Source organism: Suricata suricatta, chromosome 3 (genome assembly GCF_006229205.1).
Source record: "Suricata suricatta isolate VVHF042 chromosome 3, meerkat_22Aug2017_6uvM2_HiC, whole genome shotgun sequence".
Classification (NCBI taxonomy): domain Eukaryota; kingdom Metazoa; phylum Chordata; class Mammalia; order Carnivora; family Herpestidae; genus Suricata; species Suricata suricatta.
The window spans coordinates 90,375,322-90,400,539 of NC_043702.1; the positions used below are offsets into that span (position 1 = coordinate 90,375,322).

The window sequence follows — 25,218 nt, forward strand, 5'->3', positions numbered from 1 at the left end:
ACACTGTTTTCCAGAGCGGCTGCACCAGTTTACATTCCCACCAACAGTGTAGGAGGGTGCCTGTCTCTCCACACCCTCTCCAACAACTGTAGTCTCTTGCTTTGTTCATTTTAGCCACTCTGACTGGTGTGAGGTGGTACATACCTTTTTTCTGAGTTGCTAGATGATGCAAGGTTTGAGGGTTCCAGTGCTGCCGTTCTCGCAGAAGTCTGTGCAGGAGGGTTACTAAATAAGAAGTTGCTAATCAATCTCCAGATGGCAAGAAATGGGTAAAGGACTGTCCCCAACAATGTCCAAAAGTCTCCACTGGAAGAATGTACCATGGATGTAGTTGGTCTTCCTGCCTAAAGATTAATAAATCAATCTCAATAAAGGTTATGTGAGCCCCATCACATCACACTCAAGGTTCCAGATGAATCTTTATCTGGAAAAGGAAAGCCCTACTGATTTTAGTTTACTGTAAAAAGGTAAAATTACTATCTTCTGCTGTTTTTCAGCTGTATATTTTATATAAACTACTGGTAACTCCAAGAGCTCTGTTTTTTTAAGGGAGTAATCACTACACTGAAACTGGAAGGAGTTCTTGAACCAATTATTTTTATGAGAACTAAATAACAATTGTAGTAAGAAAAGTCTTCCTTGACGATTAAAAAACAGGGAATGGCTTCACCAAAGCCTCAGTGAATACAATTAATCCTGATTACAGGAAGGCTGTTTTAGGGGTGGGGCTCTAGTTCAGAACCAAGAAAACCATCCTAATCAAAATATTGAAGACTCAGGCTCTTATTCCTTCTCTGGCACATAGGGGATGGCTTGGCAAAGTCATTTAAATGTTCTGAGTCTCGGGGTGCCTGGGTGGCTCCAGGTGGTTGGGCATCTGACTCTTGATTTCCCCTCAGGTCATGATCTCACCGTTAATGGGATAGAGCCCCACCTCCAGCTCTGTGCTGACAGCATGGAGCATGCTTGGGATTCTCTCTCCCTCTTTCTCCCTCCCTCACTCTCTCAAAATAAACATGTTTTTTTAATTAAAGAACTTTCTGAGCCTCTGCTTCATCAGAGATTAAAACACTGTTATAAGGATCAAATGGAATTTATATGTTTAAAGATTGTTATTTTTATGTTAAAATAAAATCTTTTTGGGGGTGCCTGGGTGGCTTAGTTGGTTAAGTGTCTGACTTCAGCTCAGGTCATGATCTCAGGAGTTTGGGAATTAGAACCTTGAGTCGGGCTCTGTGCTGACAGCTCAGAGCCTGGAGCCTGCTTCAGATTCTGTGTCTCCCCCTCTCTCTGTCTCTCCTCTGCTCATGCTCTTTCTCTGTCTCTCAATAATAAAAAAATGTTTTAAAAAATTTTTTAATAAAATCTTTTTTAAAAAACTTGGTAAACAGTCAAATCATACATAAATAAAAGACACTAAATCTGGGGCCCCTGGCTTGCTCAGAGGAGTGTGTGGCTCTTAATCTTGGGGCCATGAGTTTGGGCTCCATATTGGGTGCAGAGATTACTAAATAAACTTTTTAAAAAGCGCCACTAAATCTATACATTAGGCAGATACTCTGCATTTGTTTTCTTATCCTACTGGTCATTTATATACATGAAAACAGATGAAGAAAAAAGTTGAAAATTAAAATACTTACTGCCTCACTAGCCCTATTCTTCCCCCATTTGCACTATTTCTCTTTCTCAAAAATAAAAAAACGCACAGGTTAACAAAACAATAAATTGACCTCAAATTTTTGGATAATTTGAATTTAATTACTCATAGTACACCTTTCACGTTCCCTTCTGCTAATTATAAGAAATGACCAAGAGTAGATAGAAAAAAATATATATGTATATACATACTGGCAACAGTACCACTGAAGCACTTGGGGCAAGTTCCAAATCCACTAATTTCTTTTTATAATCTTCTTTGGTAAATTCCCTCCTGGGAAACATGGTTGCTAGTGAAAAATTACCGTAAGTGTTGCCGACAGTCTGTAACATAACAGTAAGTTTTAAAACGTTACAAAGGTGCCCTTTTAAAGTAAGGTATTACATAGTCATATGCATTCAAAAAAAAACCTAAATAAAGTGAATAAAAATGGACAATTACATATCTCTCTTAAACATTGCTGCAGTTTGTCATTAGTGTTCACTATACTTCGGCAAACTTCTATGACTCTCTCTCCAATATACATTTGGATTATAAGCATTCCCTATTAAGAATCTGCAATAGTCCAGAACTTTCCTCATATATAGAACATCAGGAGTTTCACCTCTTCCTTGTCTCAAAAAGTAAATGGTCTGTAGTCCATCCATGCTACACACACATTCCCAGATCCAGGAACCTGCTACGCTGGGCAGCACTGCTATCACCTTCATAATTTAAGGTCACCTGTACCTGTAAAATCTAAGACAAGTGTTTGTCTCCCCCTAGAAGATTCCAAAAAATAGACTAACACTCTTGTTTTTGTAATTTTTTTATATCTCTCACCCTTGTCACTCTGACATGAGGTCATGCAAAAATACAAAATTAGGTTACTGTACTGAGATAAAGTTCTAATAGGGCTGATGTAAAGATTTTTTTCCCTCATGTTGCTTCCTCTTCACTTACCTGTGACAGAGGTGGTTAAGACTCAGACCAGGAGTGAGCACTCCCTTTTGGGTGGCTCCAAGAGGGGCTCCAAGGTAAAAGAATAAAAGAACTATTGGGGGTTGCTTTTATTGTAAGCTTAAGGGAAAAAAACTTCTTAAAAATGTTTTTTATACTGCACAGCCCACCTCACCAGTTAAGGAAGGCAGACAGCTTCTAGGTAACCTTTAAGGATCTGTAAATGAGACAGCAGACTAAATGGGGAAAGGAGGTCTAGGGGAAAGACCTGAACCCTAATTTTGACCTTAAAATAATACGTGAGACAAACAGTAGGACACATGATGAGCCTAGATGCAAAAGGACAACCAATGCCTAGAATCCATTTGAATACGGGCTCAGAGAATAAAAACTGCAGCTGAACTTTGGCCAACACGGGTTGGAACTGTGTGGGGCCCATCTATTCAAGAATTTTTACAATACACAACTGTAAATGTATGTTTTCCTCCTTGTGATCTTAACATTTTCTTTTCTTTTTTATTGTTAAGAACACAGGATAGATAGAATACATATGATACAAAATATGGGGCACCAGGGTGGCTCAGTTACTTGAGCATCCAACTTTGACTTTGGCTCAGGTCATGATCACAGGGTCATGGGATCAAGCCCATGTGGCTCTGCAATAAGCGTGGAGCCTGAGTAAGATTTTCTCTCTCTCCCTCTACCCTTCACCCCTGCTCACATGTTCTTGCTCTCTAAACAAAACTACAAAACAAAATGACAACAAAGTATGTGTTAATCAATTGCTACTGGTAAGGCTTCTAGTCAACAGTAGGCTATGAGTAGTTCAGATTTTGCAGATTTGAAAGTTATATGTGAATTTGACTGTGCAGTTAGTTGGCACCCCATAATACACTGTTCAAGTGTCAACCGTAATTTGAAATTACTCATATCTCATTTTCTAAGAAATAAAATTTCACATCCATTCAAATTCTGAGTGAGGCCACATTCTAGAAGTAAATTTCTGAAGAAGATACTTGTTGCTAAATAAAGATTACTTACTGATCTTTAGGCTTGGCCATGGTGGGGAAATGGCCAGCCCCAAAGCAACCTGCAGAAAATATGGAGAGGAAGAAAAATTGCATCTTTTTACAGGGAACAACTTCTTCAGATTAGACCTCTGGAAAATCATTTGCTTTTCATTCCTCCAGCTGAGTGTTCAAAGCAGTGAGAAAAGTTTCCAAAGCCAATGTATCAAGCAAATCCCTACTTCTGTGCAACAGAACAGGTATGCTTTTCCTATATGGCACTAACACAAGATGGAAAACTTCCCCCTCACACACACACCCCAGAGGGGCTTGGTGCTTCCCTCGTGGGGATAAGCCATGACTGACTCACACTCTAGAAATCAGACTTGGAGATTTTCCCCTCCACATTTTAATAACCTACTCATCTACCTTAATTACAGCTCAAGACAAGACATAAGTTTACCTGGGCAGCAAACTGCCTTGCTTCTTCTAGCGGAGCATCAGAAGGGAACTGATTTGTAAAGGAAGAACCATCAGGAAGACGAAACTGAATTCTTGCAATAGTGCTATGGAAAAATAAAATTAAAATCAGTATCTTTACCTCATATTATTCTCAAACAAGATCATTAAGAGAAAATAGAAATGAAGATACACAAAATGAAACAGGTTTTTCTCCTCTATGCCAGACCTCTTCATTTCTTCTTTTTAGTAGCTTTACCAAAGTATCATTCACATAAAACTTACCCTTTTAAAACACAGAATTTAGCGGTTTTTATTATAGTCAGAGTTGGACAACCATCACTACTATTTAATTCTAAAACATTCTCATCACCCCAAAAAGAAACTAAACCCATAAGCAATTTACTCCCTACTCCTTTACTTAGCCCTTGGCAAGCAGCACTGAGCTACTTTCTGTCTCCAGGAATTTGCCTACTTCAGGCATCTCCTATAATGGAACACGGAATGTGTGACTTTTGGTAACTGGCTTTCATGTAGCATTATTCTCTCAAGGTTCACCCATGTTGTAGCATGTGTCAGCACTTCATTCCTTTTAACTGATGAATAGTAAGTATTTATAATACTACAGCGGTGTAGCAAGGTTCCAAAGTGTCCACATATTCAAAAGATGTGTTGTTGTTTCTTTAAATTTAGGCATCCAGGAGTGCCTGGGTGGCTCAGCTGATTAAGCATCTGACTTTGGCTCAGGTCACGATCTCACAGCTCATGGGTTCGAGCCCCATGTCAGGCTTTGTGCTAACAGCTCAGAATCTGGAGCCTGTTTGGATTCTGTGTCTCTCTCTCTCTGCCCCTCCCTCATTCCCCATTCAATCCTTCTCCCTCCCTCTTTCTCAAATAAACATTAAAAACATAAAATAAATTTAGGCATCCTGGAGAATATAAAACAGTATCTCATTGTGGTTTTAATCTGAATTTCCTAATGATTAATAATGTTGAGCATCTTTTTATATGGCTTACTGAGCTTCTGTACATCTCAGGAGAAATATCTATTCAAATCCTCTTCCCATATTTAAACAGGGTGGTTTGCTCTTTATTGTTGAGTTTTTAAAGACTTCTTTTTGTATTCTAGATCAAGTCTCTTATCAGATATATGGATTGCAAATATTTTCTCCAATTCTGGGGGCTATCTTTTCACGTTCTTGATGATGTCACAAAGTTTTACACAAAGTTTTACATTCTGATGAAGTCCAACTTATCTACTGCTTTCTTATGCTGCTAGCTAGTGCTTTTTGGTGTCATGTCTAAAAATCATGGCTTTCTCCAAGATCACAAGATCTTCTCATTTTTTCCTAAGAGTTTATACCTATGGCTTTAAAAAAAAATTTTTTTTAATGTTTTTAATTTATTTTTGATGCAGAGAGACAGAGCATGAGAGGGAGAGGGGCAGAGAGAGAAGGAGACCCAGAATTGGAAGCAGGCTCCAGGCTCTGAGCTAGCCATCAGCACAGAGACCGATGCGGGGCTCGAACCCACAGACATGAGATCTGACCTGAGCTGAAGTCGGAGGCCCAACCGACTGAGCCACCCAGGCGCCCCTACCTATGACTTTTTAAAAAATGTTTATTTATTTTTTGGAGGGGAGAGGGGCAGAGAGAGAATCCCAAGCAGAGTCTGCAGTATCAGCATAGAGCCTGATATGGGACTTAATCCCACAAACCATGAGATCATGACCTGAGCCAAAATCAGGAGTCAAGACGCTTCACCAAGCTACTCAGGTGCCCCTATACTTACAACTTTTACATCTGAGGTAGATGATCCATTATGAATTATTTTTTTCTGAGTTAATTTTTTTTAATATTTATTTTTGAGAGAGTGAGAGAGCGAGTAGGGGAGGGGTAGAAATAGAGGGGGACAGCGATCCAAAGCAGACTCTGCACTGAGACCAGATAGCTCAATGTGGGGCTCAAACTCACAAAACAGGAGACCATGACCTGAGCTGAAGTTGGACACCTAACTGACTGAGATATCCAGGTGCCCCTCTAAATTAATTTTTTTTTAATGCTTTATTTATTTTTGATACAGAAGAGACAGAGCATGAGAGAGGGAGGGTCAGAGAGAGGGAGACACAGCATCCGAAACAGGCTCCAGGCTCTGAGCTAGCTGTTAGCACAGAGCCTGACGCGGGGCTCGAACCCACAAACGTGAGATCTGACCTGAGCCGAAGTCGGAGGCTTAACCGACTGAGCTACCCAGGCGCCCCTCTAAATTAATTTTTAATATGGTGTGAGGTAAGGGTCCCAATTCATTCTTTTGGATGTGTCCAAGCACCATTTGTTAGAGAGTCTATTCTTTCCCCACTGAATGGTCTTGGGACCATTTTAAAAAATCAGTTGACCATAAATGCATGGGTTTATTTTTGGGGATTCAGTTCTAATACAGTGATCCATACATCTATCCTTATGCCAGTATCACACTGTCTTGGTTACTATAGCTTTGTTTTAAAATTTAAAAATCTGCATCTTCCAACTTTGTACTTTTTCCAGATTATTTTGGCTTTCTGGGTCCCTTGCATTTCCATATGAACTTTAGGTTCCTGCAGATCAGTTTGGGGAGTACTGTCATTTGTTTCTTCCCTTTGCCTTTCACTCGTCAAGCTCTTTTTGTACTGCCATCTCAACAATATTAAGTCCTCTGATCTATGTCCCTCCATGTATTTAGGTCTGCTCTAATTCTTCAAAAATGTTTTTGATTCTCAGTGTATAAGTCTTACTTACACTTTCAGAGCCTGATGCGGGGCTCAAACTTGGGAACAGGGAGATCATTACCTGAGCCAAAGTCAGGACACTTAACTGACTGAGCCACCCAGGTGCCCTTATTTATTTTTTAATGTTTATTTCTTTATTTTTGAGAGAGGGAGCACAAGCAAGGGTGGGGCAGAGAGAGAGGAAGACACAGAATCCAAAGCAGGCTCTATACTCTGAGATGTCAGCACAGAGCCTGACATGGGGCTTGAACCCACAAATGGTGAGACCATAACCTGAGCTGAAGTTGGATGCTCAACTGACTAAGCCACCCAGGAGCCCATGTATTTTACTACTTTTAGAAAACAATTTTTAAAAAGTACATTTTCAGATTACAAAGGTAATGCTTGTTAGTTTTCCAATATAGAAAATACAAAAAAGGAAATATGTATTAACCAAAATCCAGGATGTTCTGGAAATCTGTATTTTTGTCTTATAACATATTTTTGTTTTGGGAACTGCCTTATCCTGCTACCTGGCACTTATTCTGGAATGATTATCAGTAACATTTCCCCCACCTCCTTACACAGAAGTGGGCATGTCAACTTTCCCAACCACAGAGCCAATATAAGAAGACACAGGGATTTATCTGAAGGTGGCCACATCAGCCAAATAGGGCCAACCAGAATTCTCCTCAGTGAATGACATGGGCTTTTTGAGAAAAGAGTTGCTCCTCTCTGGGATCAGAAGCTTGAGATCCTGGAGTTGCCAAGAGGCCTGGGTTTCTCTTGACACTGTCATAAAAGTTTCTCTGAGAATGAAGCTAAAATAGAAAAAAAAAAAACAAAAACCCAAGAGATTGGGCACCTGGCTGGCTCAGTTGGTTAAGCATCTGACTTTGTCTCACGTCATGATCTTGCAGTTCATGAGTTCAAGCCCCGCCTTGGGCTCTGTGCTGACAGCTCAGAGCCTGGTCCCTGCTTCAGATTCTGTGTCTCCCACTCTCTCTCTGCCCATGCCTGTGCTCTATCTTTCTCTGTCTCTGAAAAAAATAAAATAAAATAAAATAAAATAAATAAATAAATGTTAAAAAGAAAAAAGAAAAAATAACAGAAAAAAACTCCAAGAGATTATAGAAAGAAAGAGAAAATATCTTTTAAATCCCTGGATCTAGCTGTGCCTAATCAAACCCTTCAATGGAAATCCCAATTACAGAGCCAATGGATTCCTTCTTTTGCTTAATCCTATCGATAGGACCTGAGATTCTCAAAACTAAAGAATCCTAATATATATAATAAGATAATCACTATAATTGTTTCAATGTATATGCTTTATCTTTTGAAAATAGACTTCTTGAGCCTTCTTTTAGGTTTCTTCCCCCCAGTGTATTTATTTATTTTGAAGGGGAGACTGGATGAGAGGGGGAGAGGCCGAGAGAGAGGAGGAGAAAGAATCCCAGGCAGAGTCTATGCTGTCAGTGTAGAGTCCGACACAGGGTTCAATTTCATGAACCATGAGATCAATGCTTGAGCCCAAACCAAGAGCCAGAGGCTTAACCAACTACACCATCCAGTTACCCGAGACTTCTTTTAGTACTGTTGGTTACACTGTACACTCCTGTTCAGTGATAAATACTAAAGGCAACTGCAATACTGGCTAATATGGAACCACTTACCACAGCCACAGCACACTTCATTGTTAAAAAGCAGCCTACAATTGCTATTCTCCTCTGAAGCCATGTACACACAGATACTTTAGCAGGAAATAAAGTACCTTCTTTCTCTTGCAGAAGACTCTCTTTTGACTTCCATTTCTGCCTGTTTGGCCAACAAAGCAGCAGCTTTAGCAGCTTCTACTTCTTCTTTTGTCTTTGCAAAACGAGCAGCTCTCTCTGCACGGTCCTTTAAAACAAGTGTCAGACACTAATTATCTTTCACTGCTAGAGTGATGTATTCACATTTCTATTTTTTTAATTAAAAAACATTTTGAGAGACAGAGTGTGAGCTAGGGGTTGGGTGGCAGAGAGAGAGAGAGAGAAAGAGAGGGAGACAGAGAATCCAAAGCAGGCTCTGAGCTGTCAGCACAGAGCCCGACATGTGGCTCAAACCCATGAACCGCGAGATAATCACCTGAGCTGAAGTTGGACACTTAACTGAGCCACCAAGGCACCCCTCTATTTTTTGTAGGTAAGCTCCATGCCCAGCATGGAGTCCAAAGTGGGGCTTGAACTTCTGACCCTAAGATCAAGAACTGAGGTGAGATCAAGAGTCGGACATTTAACTGACTGAAGCCCCAGCACCCTATTCACATATTTCTAAATGCAATTAACAAACTCAAATATATATGAGATTCCTTAGAGCTATCTATAAACTTTAACACTCTGGATCTGTCAGGGATCAGAATTGTTTATTAAACAAACAAGACTTGATTTTGTTCACTACTCTAACATCAGAGCCTGGAAAAAGGTCAGGCACACAGTACATAATAAATACTTGCTGAATAAACAAATGAACAACAATATTTAGGTAGAAATTGCTTTCATATGTATTACAACTGCTTAATTTTAAAAGCAATTGTGGGGCGCCTGGTGGCTCAGTTGGTTAAGTGTCCAACTTCAGCTCAGGTCATGATCTCACGGTTTGTGGGTTCAATCCCCAAGTCGGGCTCTGTGCTGATGGCTTGGAGCCTGGAGCCTCTCTTCAGATTCTCTGTCTCCCTCTCTCTGCCCCTCCCCTTTGCACTCTCTCTCTCTCAAAAACAAACATTTAAAAAAAAAAAAAAGGCAGTTACTGCAAAACCATCCTAACTTCCTACTTGATATGTCTAAATCTTCTGAAGGTCCCCAAAAAGGAATGGTTGTAACTAGGTAACCAGCTCTAAGCTTCTTTTCTAGGGAAATGTATTTAAAAAAAATTTTTTTAAGTGTTTTATTATTTTTGCGAAGAGACAGAGAGATAGAGCGCAGGAAGGGGAGGGGCAGAGAGAGGGAGACACAGAATCGGAAGCAGGCTCCAGGCTCTGAACTAGCTATCAGCAGAGAGCCCAACACGGGCTTGAACTCACAGGTGACCTGAGCCAAAGTTGGCCACTTAACCAAATGAGCTACCCAGGTGCCCGGGAATTTTTTTAAAAAGGCAGACTACCACATACAGCGCCACTACCTACTACCTACTGAGATCTGCTTCTCCTGTAAGTGGATCTTGAGAGCCTGTCTGGAGATCCCAGCAGGGGACCGAAGCTGCCCCTGACCTAAGAACGGTCCTCTGCTATCAGGGAGGGTCGTCTTCTTCAACCAAGGGCACAACTTCAGGAGTGGTGAAGAAGGGGACACCCACCTCGCCGGTCAGATCAGCCAAATCAACCTTAGCGATCTATAAGGTGACAGGTGTTGCAGCCAGATCACCCTCCTATCCCTACGGAATCTTTGAAAACTACCTTTGACAATGGATAAAATAAATAACATAACATGGAGAGAAATTACTTTGAAAAAAATCATCTCAATTTTAATCTTTTTATTCAGTTTTTAATTTCAGTATAGTTAACATAGTTATATTACTTTCAGGTGTACAATACAGTGATTCGACAACTCCATAACTACTCAGTGCTCATCCAACAGGTGCACTCCTGAATCCCCATCACCTATTTCACCCACTTCCCACCCACCTCCCCTGTGGTAACTATCAATTTGTCTCTATAATTAAGAGTCTGCTTCTTGATTTCTTTCTTTCTTTTTTTTGCCCTTTGCTTGCTTTGTTTCTTAAATTCCACAAGCGAAATCATACGGTATATATCTGACCTATTTTGCTTAGCATTATTACTCTCTAGCTCCATCTAAGTTGTTGCCAATAGCAAGATTTCGTTAATTTCATGGCTAAATAATATTCCACTGTATACACATATCACATCTTCTTTATCCAATCCCAATTTTAATTGTAACTGTATTAAAAGGAAGCTGAAAATGGAAATCTCTGAGTCACTAAAATCTACTATTTTTGTGTGCACAGCCTGGTAATAAACCAAAAACCACTGTGTATGGAACAACAATTTCACAAATGTGCTAGAGTCAAGCCTTAAAAAGAAACTTACTACTCACCAACGCAATCTGCTGTTTTATACGCTCTCGTGCTGCCCTATCTTCTGCCTTTTCTCTGTTTCTTTCCTCTAACATTCTTTTTGTTAATTCTTCTTCTTGCTTTCTTTTATAATCCAACATTTCTTTTCCAGTTTTTCTCCTCTCAATTTCCTTCTTAATTTCTCTCTGCATTAAAAAGGAAGTTATATGAGCCAAAAAGACAATTTTATAATCTGCCTTAGGTATGATTTTATATACAGGGAAAACTGGTTGTAGGTCACAGCTAAAGGAATAAAATAACTTCATAAAACATATGGGTCTAGAAGAATTTGTTAACAGTATGGGTTGATGGTCAAATGTCTGTTTACAAATGACATCTGTAAGATTTTTAAATCTTAGCCAGTGGTTCTGTTAGGGTTATTAAATGTAATTTGTAAGGTAATTTGAAAAAAACAGAGTTACAGATCTTTGGTTTGTAAGGCGAATTATGTTACCCTCTAAGGACACCAATGTAGTCCTTTATTTGGCATAAAGAACTGATAAGCTTCTGATATCAAACCCTCAGAGAGATGATGCGGTTTAGGTGCACATGATGGGAAAACTGAATGGTGCACCAGAATGCAGCAACACCAGATGGAAAATTCAGAAAAATATCTACAAATTTCTTTTTCATAAAACGGAAATAAGAATTTGATCTGCATCAATGTCAAACAATTTTAGTTCAAGTCCATCTATTCTTAGTGTAAAAGACTCACTGAAAAGAAAAAAAAGATGATCCAACTTATCCCTAGCAATTTACCACAAAAGCACAAACAAGTATACACTATGATTCTACTACAGAAATCAGGTAATTCCCTTCACTGTGCTGCAACACTAAACTTTAACCAGAAACCGTCCTGGGTCTGCCAAATTGAGCAGGGAGTCAAACATTCCCTCACTTAATGGAAGAGTAGACCGATGCTAGGTACATGAACTTTACCTGTTCCTCCTCTTTCCTTTTCTCTTCTCTCCTTTCTTCAAGTTTTTTAGTGAGTCTGTATGTAACAATTTAAAAAAAAAATACATTAACAGAGATCCATCATATTAACATAATATGCATCTGGGAAATTCATTTAACTAAAACTGGGGAAATGTAGTAATAAACAAAGAAGACCTTGAAGGCAAAGCAACAAGTCATCTCCCTGGCCTCTGGCCCCAAGACAAATCTATGAACAGTCCGTAAGAGCCAGCCTATTAGAGTTAACAATCAGTACCCCTTCCCCCAGATATAATACAGATTTGAAAATATACATATACATCCCCAAATAAATATATAAATCAATGACTTACAAATGCTTTCTCCCCCTTACATAGAAGTAAATAGCAATATAGCACAAAATTGTTAAAAGTAAAAGCAAAACACCAAAGGCCAGCATTTATAAAAACTAGTAATACCAAAATTGATTCCCAAATGTAAAAAGTTTGTAAGTAAAAACTAACAATTATGAAAACAGGCAACTGTAATGGTTGCACAACCTAGTGAATACATTATAACTCACTGAATTATACACTTTAAATTTTGTGGTATGTAAATTACCTCAATTTTAACAAATTAATGGTATTTTCTCAGAGGGATTTTAGTTACAAAGGTATACATGTTTGTTAAAGGTCAGTTGAACAACCTGTGCCAGAAATCAAGGGAGTGCTCAAAGAATGATAGGGACATACATTAAAGGACAGAAAACCAAGCATGAAGAGGATGTCAATAGCCAATTCCAGGGCAATGTGTGCACCAGAAGGATTCGTAAGAGAAATAAAGTGTAAAAAACTGGGGGGGTAAAAAAAGAAAAAGATCCATAAAATGTCTTACTGCTGAGAGGGGTTATAAACTGGTACAACCACTTTGGAGAACTAACTGGCATGTACCTATGACCCTTTCCCACTCCTGCAAATACACCCAAAAGATACATCCACTGAGACATGTATAAGAATGTTCATATAGCAGCTCTATTCATAATAGCCTCCAAAATGAAAACAATTCAAAATCCATCAACAGAATGGCAATGAGAATGTACCATTACTGTCACATGCAGCAGCTCAGAAGAGCCTGACCAAAGGAGAGAAATGAGAACATGTGGTGATTCCACTATGAAGTTTACAAACAGGCAAAACTCATCTATGGTGTTAGGTTCAGGACAGTGTTTATTTGGGGAAGGAAGTAGTCATAGAGAAAGCGTTATTAGGCCCCTAGTGCGTGTAGTCACTCTTTGGTAACTAATAAGTAAGTTTATTGAAAAAAAGTGGGGGATAGAAAGCAAGAGGTGGTGGATCAAAGCACTTCTCTAAAGAAGAATCCTAGCAAAGAAATGTGTAAGGTAAAAAATTAGAAGGGATGAAATTAGAAAAACAAATCACCATTTTCAATTACCAGTGAAATAACTGATTCAAGCAAAAATCAACAGATGCCAAAATCACTGTTTGAAAGTTTCTGAGGAACAGCATATTCACTGTTTCAAAGAATCACCCTACACAGATACTTAATTAGGGAAAAGGGTATCTTTATAATTAAGAAATCCAAGAGACATCATCTTAACAGTTAAATTTAATATCACCAAAAATACATACATCTGATATCAGGTGCCTCCTGATGTAATGAGAAAGACAAAACACTACCTAAGTAATGTTCTCAAACTTAGAATGATCAAACAGGGACTGACTAGGTCAAAGGACATTATAGAAAGAGTTATCCTAGACTCTTTAAAAGAATGTCCAAGTTTCACAAAAACAGATACATCGACCAATGGAATAGAATAGGGAACCCAGCATTGGACACAAAAATATATGGCCAACTAATCTCTGACAAAGCAGGAAAGAGTATGCAATGGAAAAAAGTCTCTTCAGCAGGTGGTGCTGGGAGATCTGAACAGCAACATGCAGAAGAATGAAACTAGACCACTTTCTTACACTATACACAAAAATTAACTCAAAATAGAAGAAAAATCTGACTGTAAGACAGGAAACCATCAAAACCCCTGAGGAGAAAGCAGGGAACAACTTCTTTGACCTCAGCAATTTCTTACTTGACACATCTCCAAAGGCAAGAGAATCAAGAGCAAAAATGAACATTGGGACTTGATCAAGATAAAAAGCTTCTGCACTGCAAAGGAAACAATCAACAAAACTAAAAGGCAGCCTATGGAATGGGAAAAGATATTTGAAAATGACATACCGGATAAAGGGCTAGTATCACAAAATCTATATAAAGAATTCACCAAACTCAATACCCTAAAAACAATCCAGTGAAGGAATGGGCAGAAGACATTTTTCCAAAGAAGACATCCAAATGGCCAACAAACACATGAAACGATGCTCAGCATCAATCATCATCAGTAAAATACAAATCAAAACCACACTGAGATACCACCTCATACTGCTTAGAGTAGCTAAAATGAACAAATCAGGAGACTACAGATGCTGGCAAGGATGTGGAGAAACAGGAACCCTCTTCTCTTGCACTGTTGGTGGGAATGCAAACTGGTGCAGCTGCTTTGGAAAACAGTGTGGAGGTTCCTCAAAAAATTAACAATAGAACTCCCCTATGACTCAGCAATAGCACTGCTTGGAATTTACCCAAGGAATACAGGAGTGCTGATGCATAGAGGGGCACATGTACCTCAATGTTTTCACAGCACTTTCAACAATAGCCAAATTATGGAAAGAGCCTAAATGTCCATCAACCAGACTTTATCCATAGAGTTGTGGTGTGTGTGTATATATATATATAAATAATGGAATACTACTTTGCAATGAGAAAAAATGAAATCAGGCCATTTGCAGCAACAGGAATGGAACTGGAGGGTATTATGCTAAGTGAAATAAGTCAGGCAGAGAAGGACAGATACCATATGTTTTCACTCATATGTGGACCTTGAGAAACTAAATAGAAGACCCATGGGGGAAGGGAAGGGGAAAAAATAGTTACAAACAGAGAGAGGGAGGCAAACCATGAGACTCTCAAATAATGGAAACTGAGGGTTGTTTGGGGTGGGGGAGAGGGGAAAGTGGGTGATGGGCACTGAGGAGAGCACTTGTTGGGATGAGCATTGGGTCTTTAATGGAAACCAATTTGACAATAAATTATATTAGAAAAAAAAAAAGAATGTCCAAGTCATGAAAAATAGAAACAAATACAAACAAAACAGAGGAAATACTTTGAATTAAAAGAGACTAAACTAAATTCAATAAATAATCCTTGATTGGATCCCGTATCATGGAAAAAAGTTATAAAGAACATTATTAAAATAACTGGGCAAATTTGAATGTGATTGCTTATCAGAATCTTACGGTATCAATTCACAATCTGGGTATGACAATAGTATTATGTCTAAAGTATCTTTAATTACATATAATTTGTAGAATTCTCTAAGAAAAACAAATGTTATTTTGTTCTAAACTAGTTGAAAAGCTGACTGCATCTTAAAGACAAACTGACTATTTCATCACTCCTGCATCAAGGAATCTATTGCTAAATAATGTTTGTTGGCCTGAGGGATGGGGAAGGGCTTAAGTCAGTGGGTACAGACCCTCAGGCCCACTCCTAGGCTAGAGCCCCTCCTCAGAGCCTGTAAAACTCCAGCCAACGTTTTTATTCTTAGGAGATACATACTCAAGTATTTAGGGTAAAATGAAATGGTGCCCGCAACTTTCAAATGAATCAGGAAAAAAAAAAGTCATTATATACTAGTCTCTTAACTTTTTGAGGCTTGAAATCTTTACCAAAAAAAAAAAAAAGTTGGTTGGAAGTGATGGTTCTATATATTACCTTTCCCAGAGAATTATGCCAATTTTTTAAGATAATCATGTTTAAAAAATAAGCAAAATTTAACTAAAAAAACTTATCTTTTCATGTAAGTCACTAAAAGATTCAAATTTCAGGGGCACCTGGCTAGATCAGTCGGTAGAATATGTGACTATTGATCTCAGGGTCATGAGTTTGAGTCCCACACTGGGTGTAGATATTAGATTAAAAGAAAGATGAAAACTTCACATCTTTTAGCTTTGGAAACACTGTACATATTTTAATATTAAGAAGAAAAATTGGTATTTCCTGATTTCAAATATCAGCCCTTTTTTTAATTTATTTGTGTATTTTGAGAGAGAGTGAGTGAGCAGGAAATGGGAAGAGAAAGGGAGAACAGAATTCCAAGCCAGCTCCACACTGTCAGCACAGAGCCCAATGTGGAGCTCGAACTCACAAACTACAAGTTCATGATCTGAGCTGAAACCGAGAGTCAGATGCTTAACCAACTGAGCCACCCAGGTGCCCCCAACCTATTGGTTTTTTTAAGGTTTATTTTTGAGACAGAGGTCACAAGTTGCGGAAGAGCAGAGTTGGGGGTGGAGGGACGGAGGATCCAAAGCAGGCTCTGTGCTGACAGCAATGAGCCAGATGCAAGGCTTGAACTCAAACTGTAAGATAATGACCTGAGCTCAAGTCAGATGCTCAACCAACTGAGCCACTCAGATGTCCCTCAATCTGTGTTGTTTAAAAATTGTTTTTAATTTATTTTAGAAGAAGAGAGAACATGAGTGGGAGAGGAGCAGAGAGAGGGGAGACACAGAATCTGAAGCAGGCTCCAGGCTCTGAGCTGTCAGCACAGAGCCCGATGCGGGACTTGAATCCATGAACCATGAGATCATGACCTGAGTCTATATTGGATGTTTAACTGACTGAGTCACCCAGGCACTTCTCAATCTGTTTTTTAAAAAGTCAAGTTTACTTCCTTAAAAAGACAGTTTGAGATGGATTTTTTCTCTTAATATGTACACGACAGGAAGAGAGTTTGAGTTGACATCAATTTGGTTTAGTCACGTTCCTCCCTAACAAAATTACTTTTCCTTGAAGTCAGATAAGAAAAAAGTGCAAGATCTAGTGGGAAGTACTACTTAGCTTTCCAGAAACTTGGTTTCGGAAAACAGACTAAGCTTAAGAGGAAAACGAGAATCCTACATTTACTAATCTATCCTGCCAAATTTTAAGGGTGAACTTTTAATTTGTAGGACCTAGATTTTAAAATAGCAAAGTTAGACCATAAATGCATACATTTTACTTTACAGAGCTAAGTATTACAAAATTCTATAAAAATCAGATTACACCACAGGTATTTGATGTGTACAATTTTCCTGGGTTGTGAAAAGGCACCACAGTTCAGTTCTGTGAGACAGGGAAACTAGTAGCACATTAGGGTTCCAGAATCCAGTAACCTGCAGAACATGGGTGAGTCAAAGGCATAAAAGCACTAGAGTCTATGACAAGGGATGGTGGAGACAAGGCACCCTGAAGGGTTTAATAATGATGTAAGAGGTAATTTGGGAGTATTATATGCTATTGTTTTTAGTTGTTGTCAACAAATCAGACATAAAAGAAACAAAATTCCTAATTGGATATAACTCAGATGAATACAGGACCTCAGTGCATGAATCAGTAAGTATTAGGGCCTACGCTTTATTGTTTAGCTGATCTGATAAATTAATCTCAGCAATAATTTTAAGTACATATATGGTTTTAATTATATGACCTAGACTTTTCAAAAGCTGTTTAAACAGAGCAGTCACTTCCCAATGAAAACTGTTTCATTAGTGAAAGTACGCCAACATTTCATCCAATTTCAACATTAGTATCCTTTAAAAATTTTTTTTTTATGTTTATTATTTTTGAGAGACAGAAACAGAGCGTGAGTTGGGGAGGGGCAGAGAGAGAGAGACACAGACAAACAGAATCTGAAGCAGGCTCCAGTTCTGGGTTGTCAGCACAGAAGACCGATGCAGGCCTCAAACTCACGGACTGTGAGATCATGATCTGAGGTAAAGTCAGATGCTTAACCAAATGAGGTACCCCTAATATTTTTTTACAACCCACATACATTTCATATAATGGTCCTAACAGCGTATGGTTTAAAAACACATAAATGTATGTATCTCCAAGAGTGCTTTGAAGTTTTTTTTCAGTAGGATCTCCACTTGTAGATCCATTCCGGCTGATAAGCTAATTATAAAAGTAAAAATGCTCAATGAAGACACTTTGGCAACCTCACAACAAAGAAAAAAAAATCCTTAATTCTCCTTTCAAAGATATTAATATAAACAGTTTGTTGTAGGTCTTAAACTATCTTTATCTGGCTCATTATACTATAAACACATATACACCAGTGTACATACATACAGGAACTATTTTTTTAATTAGAGATGGTGTATTTTATCCTGTTTGCAGAACCACGCTGGCAGACATGGGCAGACACTCTCTTACACAAGAATGGAAGCTATTAAGAAACAACGGACTTCCCTTACACACTGCAACTAAATAGTCCCTACCCTACAATTAAGGGCTATCTGCTGTGTTTCTTCTCATTCCCCACAAGTCTCCAAATCCTTTTCTCATTTTTTACTGTCACATCACCCCAAGGTGGTGCAATGAAAGATGCATAGTGGTAGACCTGGTGTTAGCAAAACAGAAGAAATATAGAAGATGAGCCATTGGGAACTTTGGTTCCCTGCAGCTGTATTTGAGCCTTCTACCACTTCTGACCACTAGGACCAGATCTATCCTTTTTACCTCAAGATCCTGACCCTGCCTGGACTCCTATAAAGAACCAGCAGAATCCAGATTTGGCTGAAATGAAGCTGATTCTTAGTCATGACCAAACCCAAATACCCAATGTTAGTAATCATTTTAAAACTTGTTTTCCTGTAGCATCTATGTGAACAAGAAACTGTCAAGTCTAAGAAATTTTCTAACTTTCATATAACTCTAAATGATTTTAGGTCAGGATTAAAAAATATTCCTGCTTTATCCACTTACCACTAATTCATGTAACTTAAGATTAATAGTATACAGGACTCTAATTTGGTAATTTCTGTACTATTAAAAATACAAAACAAGCCACAAAAAGTCAGAAATCTGTATCTGATTATTAGACCAACTAAGAACACATGATGTTTAATAAACATGCACTTATGCAGAACCCATGCTCAGTAGACAGTCATAAATACAGCTGAAGTTCTTCCCAACTGGAACTTACTATCCAATGGTACAGAGAGATCAAAGCAGAAGTGACAAATGGAAACACACATGTACCAAAAGCCAGTAAAAAAGATTCTGAGGCTGATCAGACCAAAAGCTGACTAATGACTTAAGAGATCCTCAACTTTACTTCTAGAATATCGTCTTTATGGATACAATTATGTTGGTCAGGCAATAAAAAATTTCAACTCAGGATTCTGAAACTTCATTTGTGAAATTTTAGCTTTTGTTCAAATTAATGAAATAACTGAAAACCACTGCCTTTTCAAAATAACTATTTGCAAAAATAAAAGCAAACCTTTCCACTTTGACACTGAGGTCCTCCGGAGGTCTCTGATTTGAACATCCACCAGGCTCCTGAGATGGACTGGCATGGCCTGAACTCTCTCCTCCTTAATTATTTAATAAAAAGAAATAAGAAAAATATTGCATTTAATGCCGATTTTTAAAAAGTATAAACTTTTGGGTTACATTTGTTAATAATCTTCTTAAACACTGCAAATTTCCCCTAAGAATTGGAGAAGATAAGAAATGATCTTATTATCACCTGCCTGGCTCAGTCAGTAAAGTATGCAACTCTTTTATTTTAAATATATCTTTTTTTTTAATGCTTTATCTATTTTTGATACAGAGAGAGACAGAGCATGAGAGGGGGAGAGGCAGAGAGAGAAGAAGACACAGAACCGGAAGCAGGCTCCAGGCTCTGAGCTAGCTGTCAGCATAGAGCCTGACACGGGGCTCGAACCCACGAATGTGAGATCTGACCTGAGCCGAAGTCGGAGGCTCAACCTACTGAGCCACCCAGGTGCTTTCTAACGTTTATTTATATTTAAGAGAGACAGCATGAGTGGGAGAGGGATTGAGAAGGAGACACAGCACCTGAAGCAGGCTCAGGCTCTGACTGTCAGCACAGAGCCTGATGCAGGGCTTAAACTCACGAGCTGTGAAATCATGACCTGAGCTGAAGTTGGATACTCAACGGACTGAGCCACCCTGGTGCTCCTAGAGCATGCAACTCTTGATCTCAGGGTCATGAGTTCAAGCCCCACATTGGGTGCTGGGTTTACTTAAAAAAAAAAAAAAAAAAAAGAAAGGGGGGGGTGCCTGAATGGCTCACTTGGTTGTGTCCAATTCTTGATTTTGGCTCAGGTCATGATCTCATGGTTCATTGGTTCAAGCCCCACGTTAAGCTCTGTGATGACAGTGCAGAGCCTGCTCAAAATTATCTCCCACTCTCTCTGCCTTTCCCTGCTCACGCTCTATCGCTCTCTCTCAAAATAAAACATTAAAAATGAGAGATTACTAATTCCATACACAATAGTATATAAGTGGGAAACAAGGCAGTTGAGGGCCACCAAGGTCAGGGTCAGAAGCAAAACATGAAGAAACTAATCTGGCAGGAGGGGATATAACAAAAATAGAGGAGTAAGCATGACTGACCATAGGTGTGCTTCACTCTAGAGCATCATTGTCCAGTATCTATGCTGTCCAATACAGTAGCCACAGACACATGTGAAACTCTAGAGGCAAAAGTTTGATTCTGGGTATTGCTCTAGACTCACAATGGCCCAAGGGATCTGCTTCTGCAGACTTAGAGAATCTGTTTGTCTCTACAATAGTACTAGATAAGTACACTAGTACCTAACTGTTGTTGGCCTTATAGTTTTTTGACTTTATGGTGGTGTGGAAGTGACACCATTCTAGAAACTATACTTCCAATTCTGATCTTTTCTTGGGCTACAAATATGCACTCAGACACTCTCTCATTACAAAGGACAGCGGCAGCTTCCAATCAACCACAAGATCACCCGACAACTAAGATACTTCTATCATTCTGTACCCATACTAACCATTGTGTTCTCACTTTCACCACAGAACTTAATTACATGAAAGAGTCAAGACTTCATTATAAAACAGGCTTTGTGTTAGATGATTGTACCCAACTGTAGGCTACTATAAGTGTTCTGAGCACGTTTAAGATAGGCTAGATTAAGCTATAATGTTTAGTAGTTCAGATTAGTATATGCATTTCTCATAATTACTTTAAACTTATTAAGGGTTTATCAGGCTGCAACCCTATTGTAAATCAAGGAAGATCTGTATTCTTTTACGAATTTTAGGAATGGAATTTTCTCTTGGGGTAGAGAATAGCTATGGTCTAGTATTTCCTTTTAGAACTTCTGCCATTTCCTTCCTTACAACTCGCCACCAACTTGCTTCTTCTTTACATTTTTGATCTTTTAAAGAGCAAGGACTATGGAGCAACAAAATCTGGATTCAAATCCTGTTCTGACTTTAATTTTTTTTTTTTTTTACCATTTATTTATTTTTGAGAGACAGAGAGAGACAGTGTGATCAGGGGAGGGGCAGAGAGAGAGAGGGAGACACAGAATCCGAAGCAGGCTCCAGGCTCTGAGCTGTCAGCACAGAGCCCGAAGCGAGGCTCGAGCCCACAAACTGTGAGATCATGACCTAAGCCGAAGTCGGATGCTTAACCGACTGAGCCACCCCAGGTGCCCCGTGTTCTGACTTTAATAAAGTTAATTAATCTGGGTCATATCTGTAAAATGAGAGGACAGTAACCTCATTGAGTTGTTATGTTAAAGTAAAATGCTTATTACTAAGATGACACAAAGAAATAAGTGCTTAAGCTATTACAGCAATGGTGGAGATATGAGAAATACTAAGTAGAGCTGATGATGCATTCATATGCATGCTACATTCAGTGGCATCACCTAGGTAGCCTGAAAACAGCCATTGTAGGAGTCTTTATCTTTGAAATTAGCCAATACTACAAATAAGGGTTCAATGCCCACCCAAGAGCTTTTTCTTAAATATTTAATGGCACGTTACTAAACACAACCCTTGGGTAGTAAGTGATAACCATTAGCATCCAGTGTGTGTTCGGTAGGAAATTAATCACTGAAAAAAATTATTTAGTTTTGAAAGAGAGAGAATGAGAAGAGGTGGGGAGCAGACAGAGGGAGACAGAAAATACCAAGCACATTCCTCACTGTCAGCGCAGAAACTGATAGGGGGCTTGAACTCACGGACTGTGAGATCATGACCTGAACTCAAAACCGGAGCCAGAAGCTTAACTGACTAAGCCACCCAGGCACCTTAATCACCTCTCTTTAGTAAACAGTCACCTTTCTTTAATATAGCAAAAAAATTTAACAAACTTTTGAAGTTAACTTGTAGACAGCTGAAAAAAAAAAAGAAAGGTGATATACAACAGTACAGTTAGGTGGATCTGTGACTAAAAACGAAAAATGGATAGGTGTTATTTAGAGTAAGATTTCAATGGTATGCCAGAGTTGTCTTTGGCATTTTTTTTTAATGTTTATTTATCTTGAGGTTGGGGAGGGGTAGAGAGAGGAAGGGAGAGAATCCCAAGCAGGCCCTGCACTGTCAGCAGAGAGCCAGACGCAGGGCTCAACCATACACTGTAAGATCAAGATCTGAGCTGATCACAAGAGCTGGACGCTTAATTGACTGAGCCACTCAGGCACCCGTCTCTGGTATTTTATAAATGACTTATAAGTATAGAATATACATTCATAACTTTATGCATGAACAGCTTATATTAGGAGTAATTTTTAACTGGTAACTAATAAATGAAAAGTTCTGGATTTAAAAAAACATTAAGCTAAAACAACTGATAAAAATCCAAACATAATGAAAATGTATTAGAAGTTCTAACTCAGGTTTAAAAAGACAACTGGATAATTAGGCATAACATATTTCCTGATGAATATACACAGTATCACTTAAAATCCCAAAGCAGCGGGGCACACATTCAAGTACACATGAAACACTCTCCAGAAAGATCACATTATTAGGCTACAAAGCACGCCTCAACAAATTTAGAACGACTGAAGTCATACTATGCATCTTGTGTGACCACAACATGAAACTAGAAGTCAACTACAAGAAAAAATCTGGAAAGAACACAAATACCTGAAGGTTAAATAATATGCTACTAAACAATGAATGGGTTGACCAGGAAATAAAAATGAGAAATAAAAAGTGCATGGAAACAAAAATGAAAATACAACAGTTCAAAACCTTTGGGATGCAGCAAATGAAGTTCTGAGAGAAATTTATAGCAGTAGAGTCCTACCTTAAGAAGAAAAATCTGAAACCTAAACCTTACACATAAAAGAGCTAGAATAAGAACAACAAAAAAACCCTAAAACCAGTAGATAGGAAATAATATGAGAAAAATAAATGAAATAGAAACTGAAAATACCAAGAGATCAGATAAATGAAATCAGGAGCTGGTTCTTTGAAAAAACAAAAACAAAAAACAATAAAACTGATTAAATTCTAGGAAGACTCAACAAAAAAAGAGAAAGGATTCCAGGGCGCCTGGGTCTCTAGTCAGTTAAGCATCCACTCCTGTTTTCAGCTCAGGTTATGATTTCATGGTTCATGGAATTGAGCCCCACATCAGGCTCTATGTGGACAGCATGGAACCTGCTTTGGATTCTCTCTCTCCCTCTGTTGCTGTCCCTCCCCTGCTCATGCTCCCTCACTCTTTCTCAAAATAAATAAAGAAAGAGACATAAAAATAAGAGAGAAAGGACTCAAAATCACAAAGCAAGAGAAGAGAAATAACAACCAACACCCCAGAAATATAGACAATTTTAAGAGATTATAAAAAACCATATGCCAACAGATTGGACCACCTAGAAGAAATGGATAAATTCCCAAACACATAGACTGCTACAACAGAAAAAGAAATAGAAATTTTGAACACACTGATTACCAGCAAAGAAATTGAATCAGTAATCAAAACATTCCCAAGAAACACAAGTCCGGAACCAGATGGCTTAACAGGCAAATTCTACCAAACATTTAAGTAAGAGTTAATATCTATTCTTCTCAAACTATTCCAAAAACTAGAAAAGGAAGGAAAACTTCCAAATTCATTCTATGAGGCTAGCATTACCCTCATATCGAAACAAAACAAAGACAACACAAAAAAAGAGAACCACAGGCCACTATCTCTGATGAACACAGATGCAAATATCCTCAACAAAATACTAGCAAACTGAATTCAACAACACATTAAAAACAAAACAAACAAAAAAAAACACCTACATCATTCACCAGGGGGCACTGGTTCAGTCGGCAGAGTATGTGACTCTTGATCTTGGAGTCATGAGTTCAAGCCCCACATGGGAATAAAGTTTACTTTAAAAAAAATAAGAAGAAGAAAGAAAAAATGAAATCATTCATCATAATCAAGTGACATTTATTCATGGGTTGCAAGGGTGGTTCAATATTTACAAATCAATCGTGATTTACCGAATCAGTAACTATAAGAATGATATGATCATTTCAATAGACACAGAAAAAGCATGTGACAAAGTATAGTATCCATTCATAATAAAAACCTTCAACAAAGAAGGTCTAGAAGGAACATATACCTCAATATAATAAAGGCCATACAGAAAAAACCCCAGCTAAACATCATTCTCAATGGGGAAAAAGCTTTTCCCCTAAGGTTAGTAAGAAGAGGATGTCACTCTTACCACTTTTTAGTATTGGAAGTCCTAGCCACAGCAATCAGACAACAAAAAGAAATCAGAGGCATCCAAATCAGTAAGGAAGAAGTACAACTTCCACTATTTGCAGATGATATGATACTATACAGAGAAAACCCAGAGCACTCCACCAAAACACTGCTAGAACTGATAACTTAATTCAATGAAGCCTGAGGTAACAAAATCATTTTACAGAAAACTGCTGCATTTCTATGCACCAAAAATGAAGCAGAAGAAAAAGAAATTAAGAACACAATCCAATTGACAACTACACAAAAGCTAACAAGACACCTATGAATAAACCTACACAAAGAGGTAAAAAAAGAGCAGTACTCTGAAAACTACACAACTCTGATGAAAGAAACTAAAAAGGACACAAAGAAATGGAAAGACATTCCATGCTCATGGAGTGGAAGAACAATTTTTAAAATGTCTACAGTACCCAAAGCAATCAACATATTTAATGCAGTCCTTATCAAAATACCAAAAGCGTTTTCCACAGAACCTATGAAACAATCTTAAAATTTGTATGCAAACACAAAAGACCCCAAATAGCCAAAACAATCTTAAAAAAATTTTTTTTTAAATCTTTTTATTATTGAGAGACGAGAGAGACACCATGAGCAGGGGAGGGTCAGAGAGAGAGAGGGAGACACAGAATCCGAAGCAGGCTCCAGGCTCTGTGCTAGCTGTCAGCACAGAGCCCAACGAAGGGCCCAAACCCACGAACCA

At 38.5% G+C, this 25,218-nt stretch overlaps 1 protein-coding gene across 1 annotated transcript in view; it reads right to left on the reverse strand.

The window, feature by feature from the left end:
• UBXN4 (UBX domain protein 4) overlaps positions 1-25,218 on the reverse strand; it is a 46,818-nt gene that overhangs the window by 2,968 nt on the left and 18,632 nt on the right. The window contains exons 6-12 of the mRNA XM_029934650.1: positions 19,233-19,326; positions 11,855-11,909; positions 10,897-11,061; positions 8,577-8,704; positions 4,067-4,169; positions 1,849-1,980; positions 145-344 (exon numbers count right to left, since the gene is read on the reverse strand). Coding sequence (XP_029790510.1) covers positions 145-344; positions 1,849-1,980; positions 4,067-4,169; positions 8,577-8,704; positions 10,897-11,061; positions 11,855-11,909; positions 19,233-19,326 — 877 coding nt within the window. The remainder of the gene's footprint in view (positions 1-144; positions 345-1,848; positions 1,981-4,066; positions 4,170-8,576; positions 8,705-10,896; positions 11,062-11,854; positions 11,910-19,232; positions 19,327-25,218) is intronic.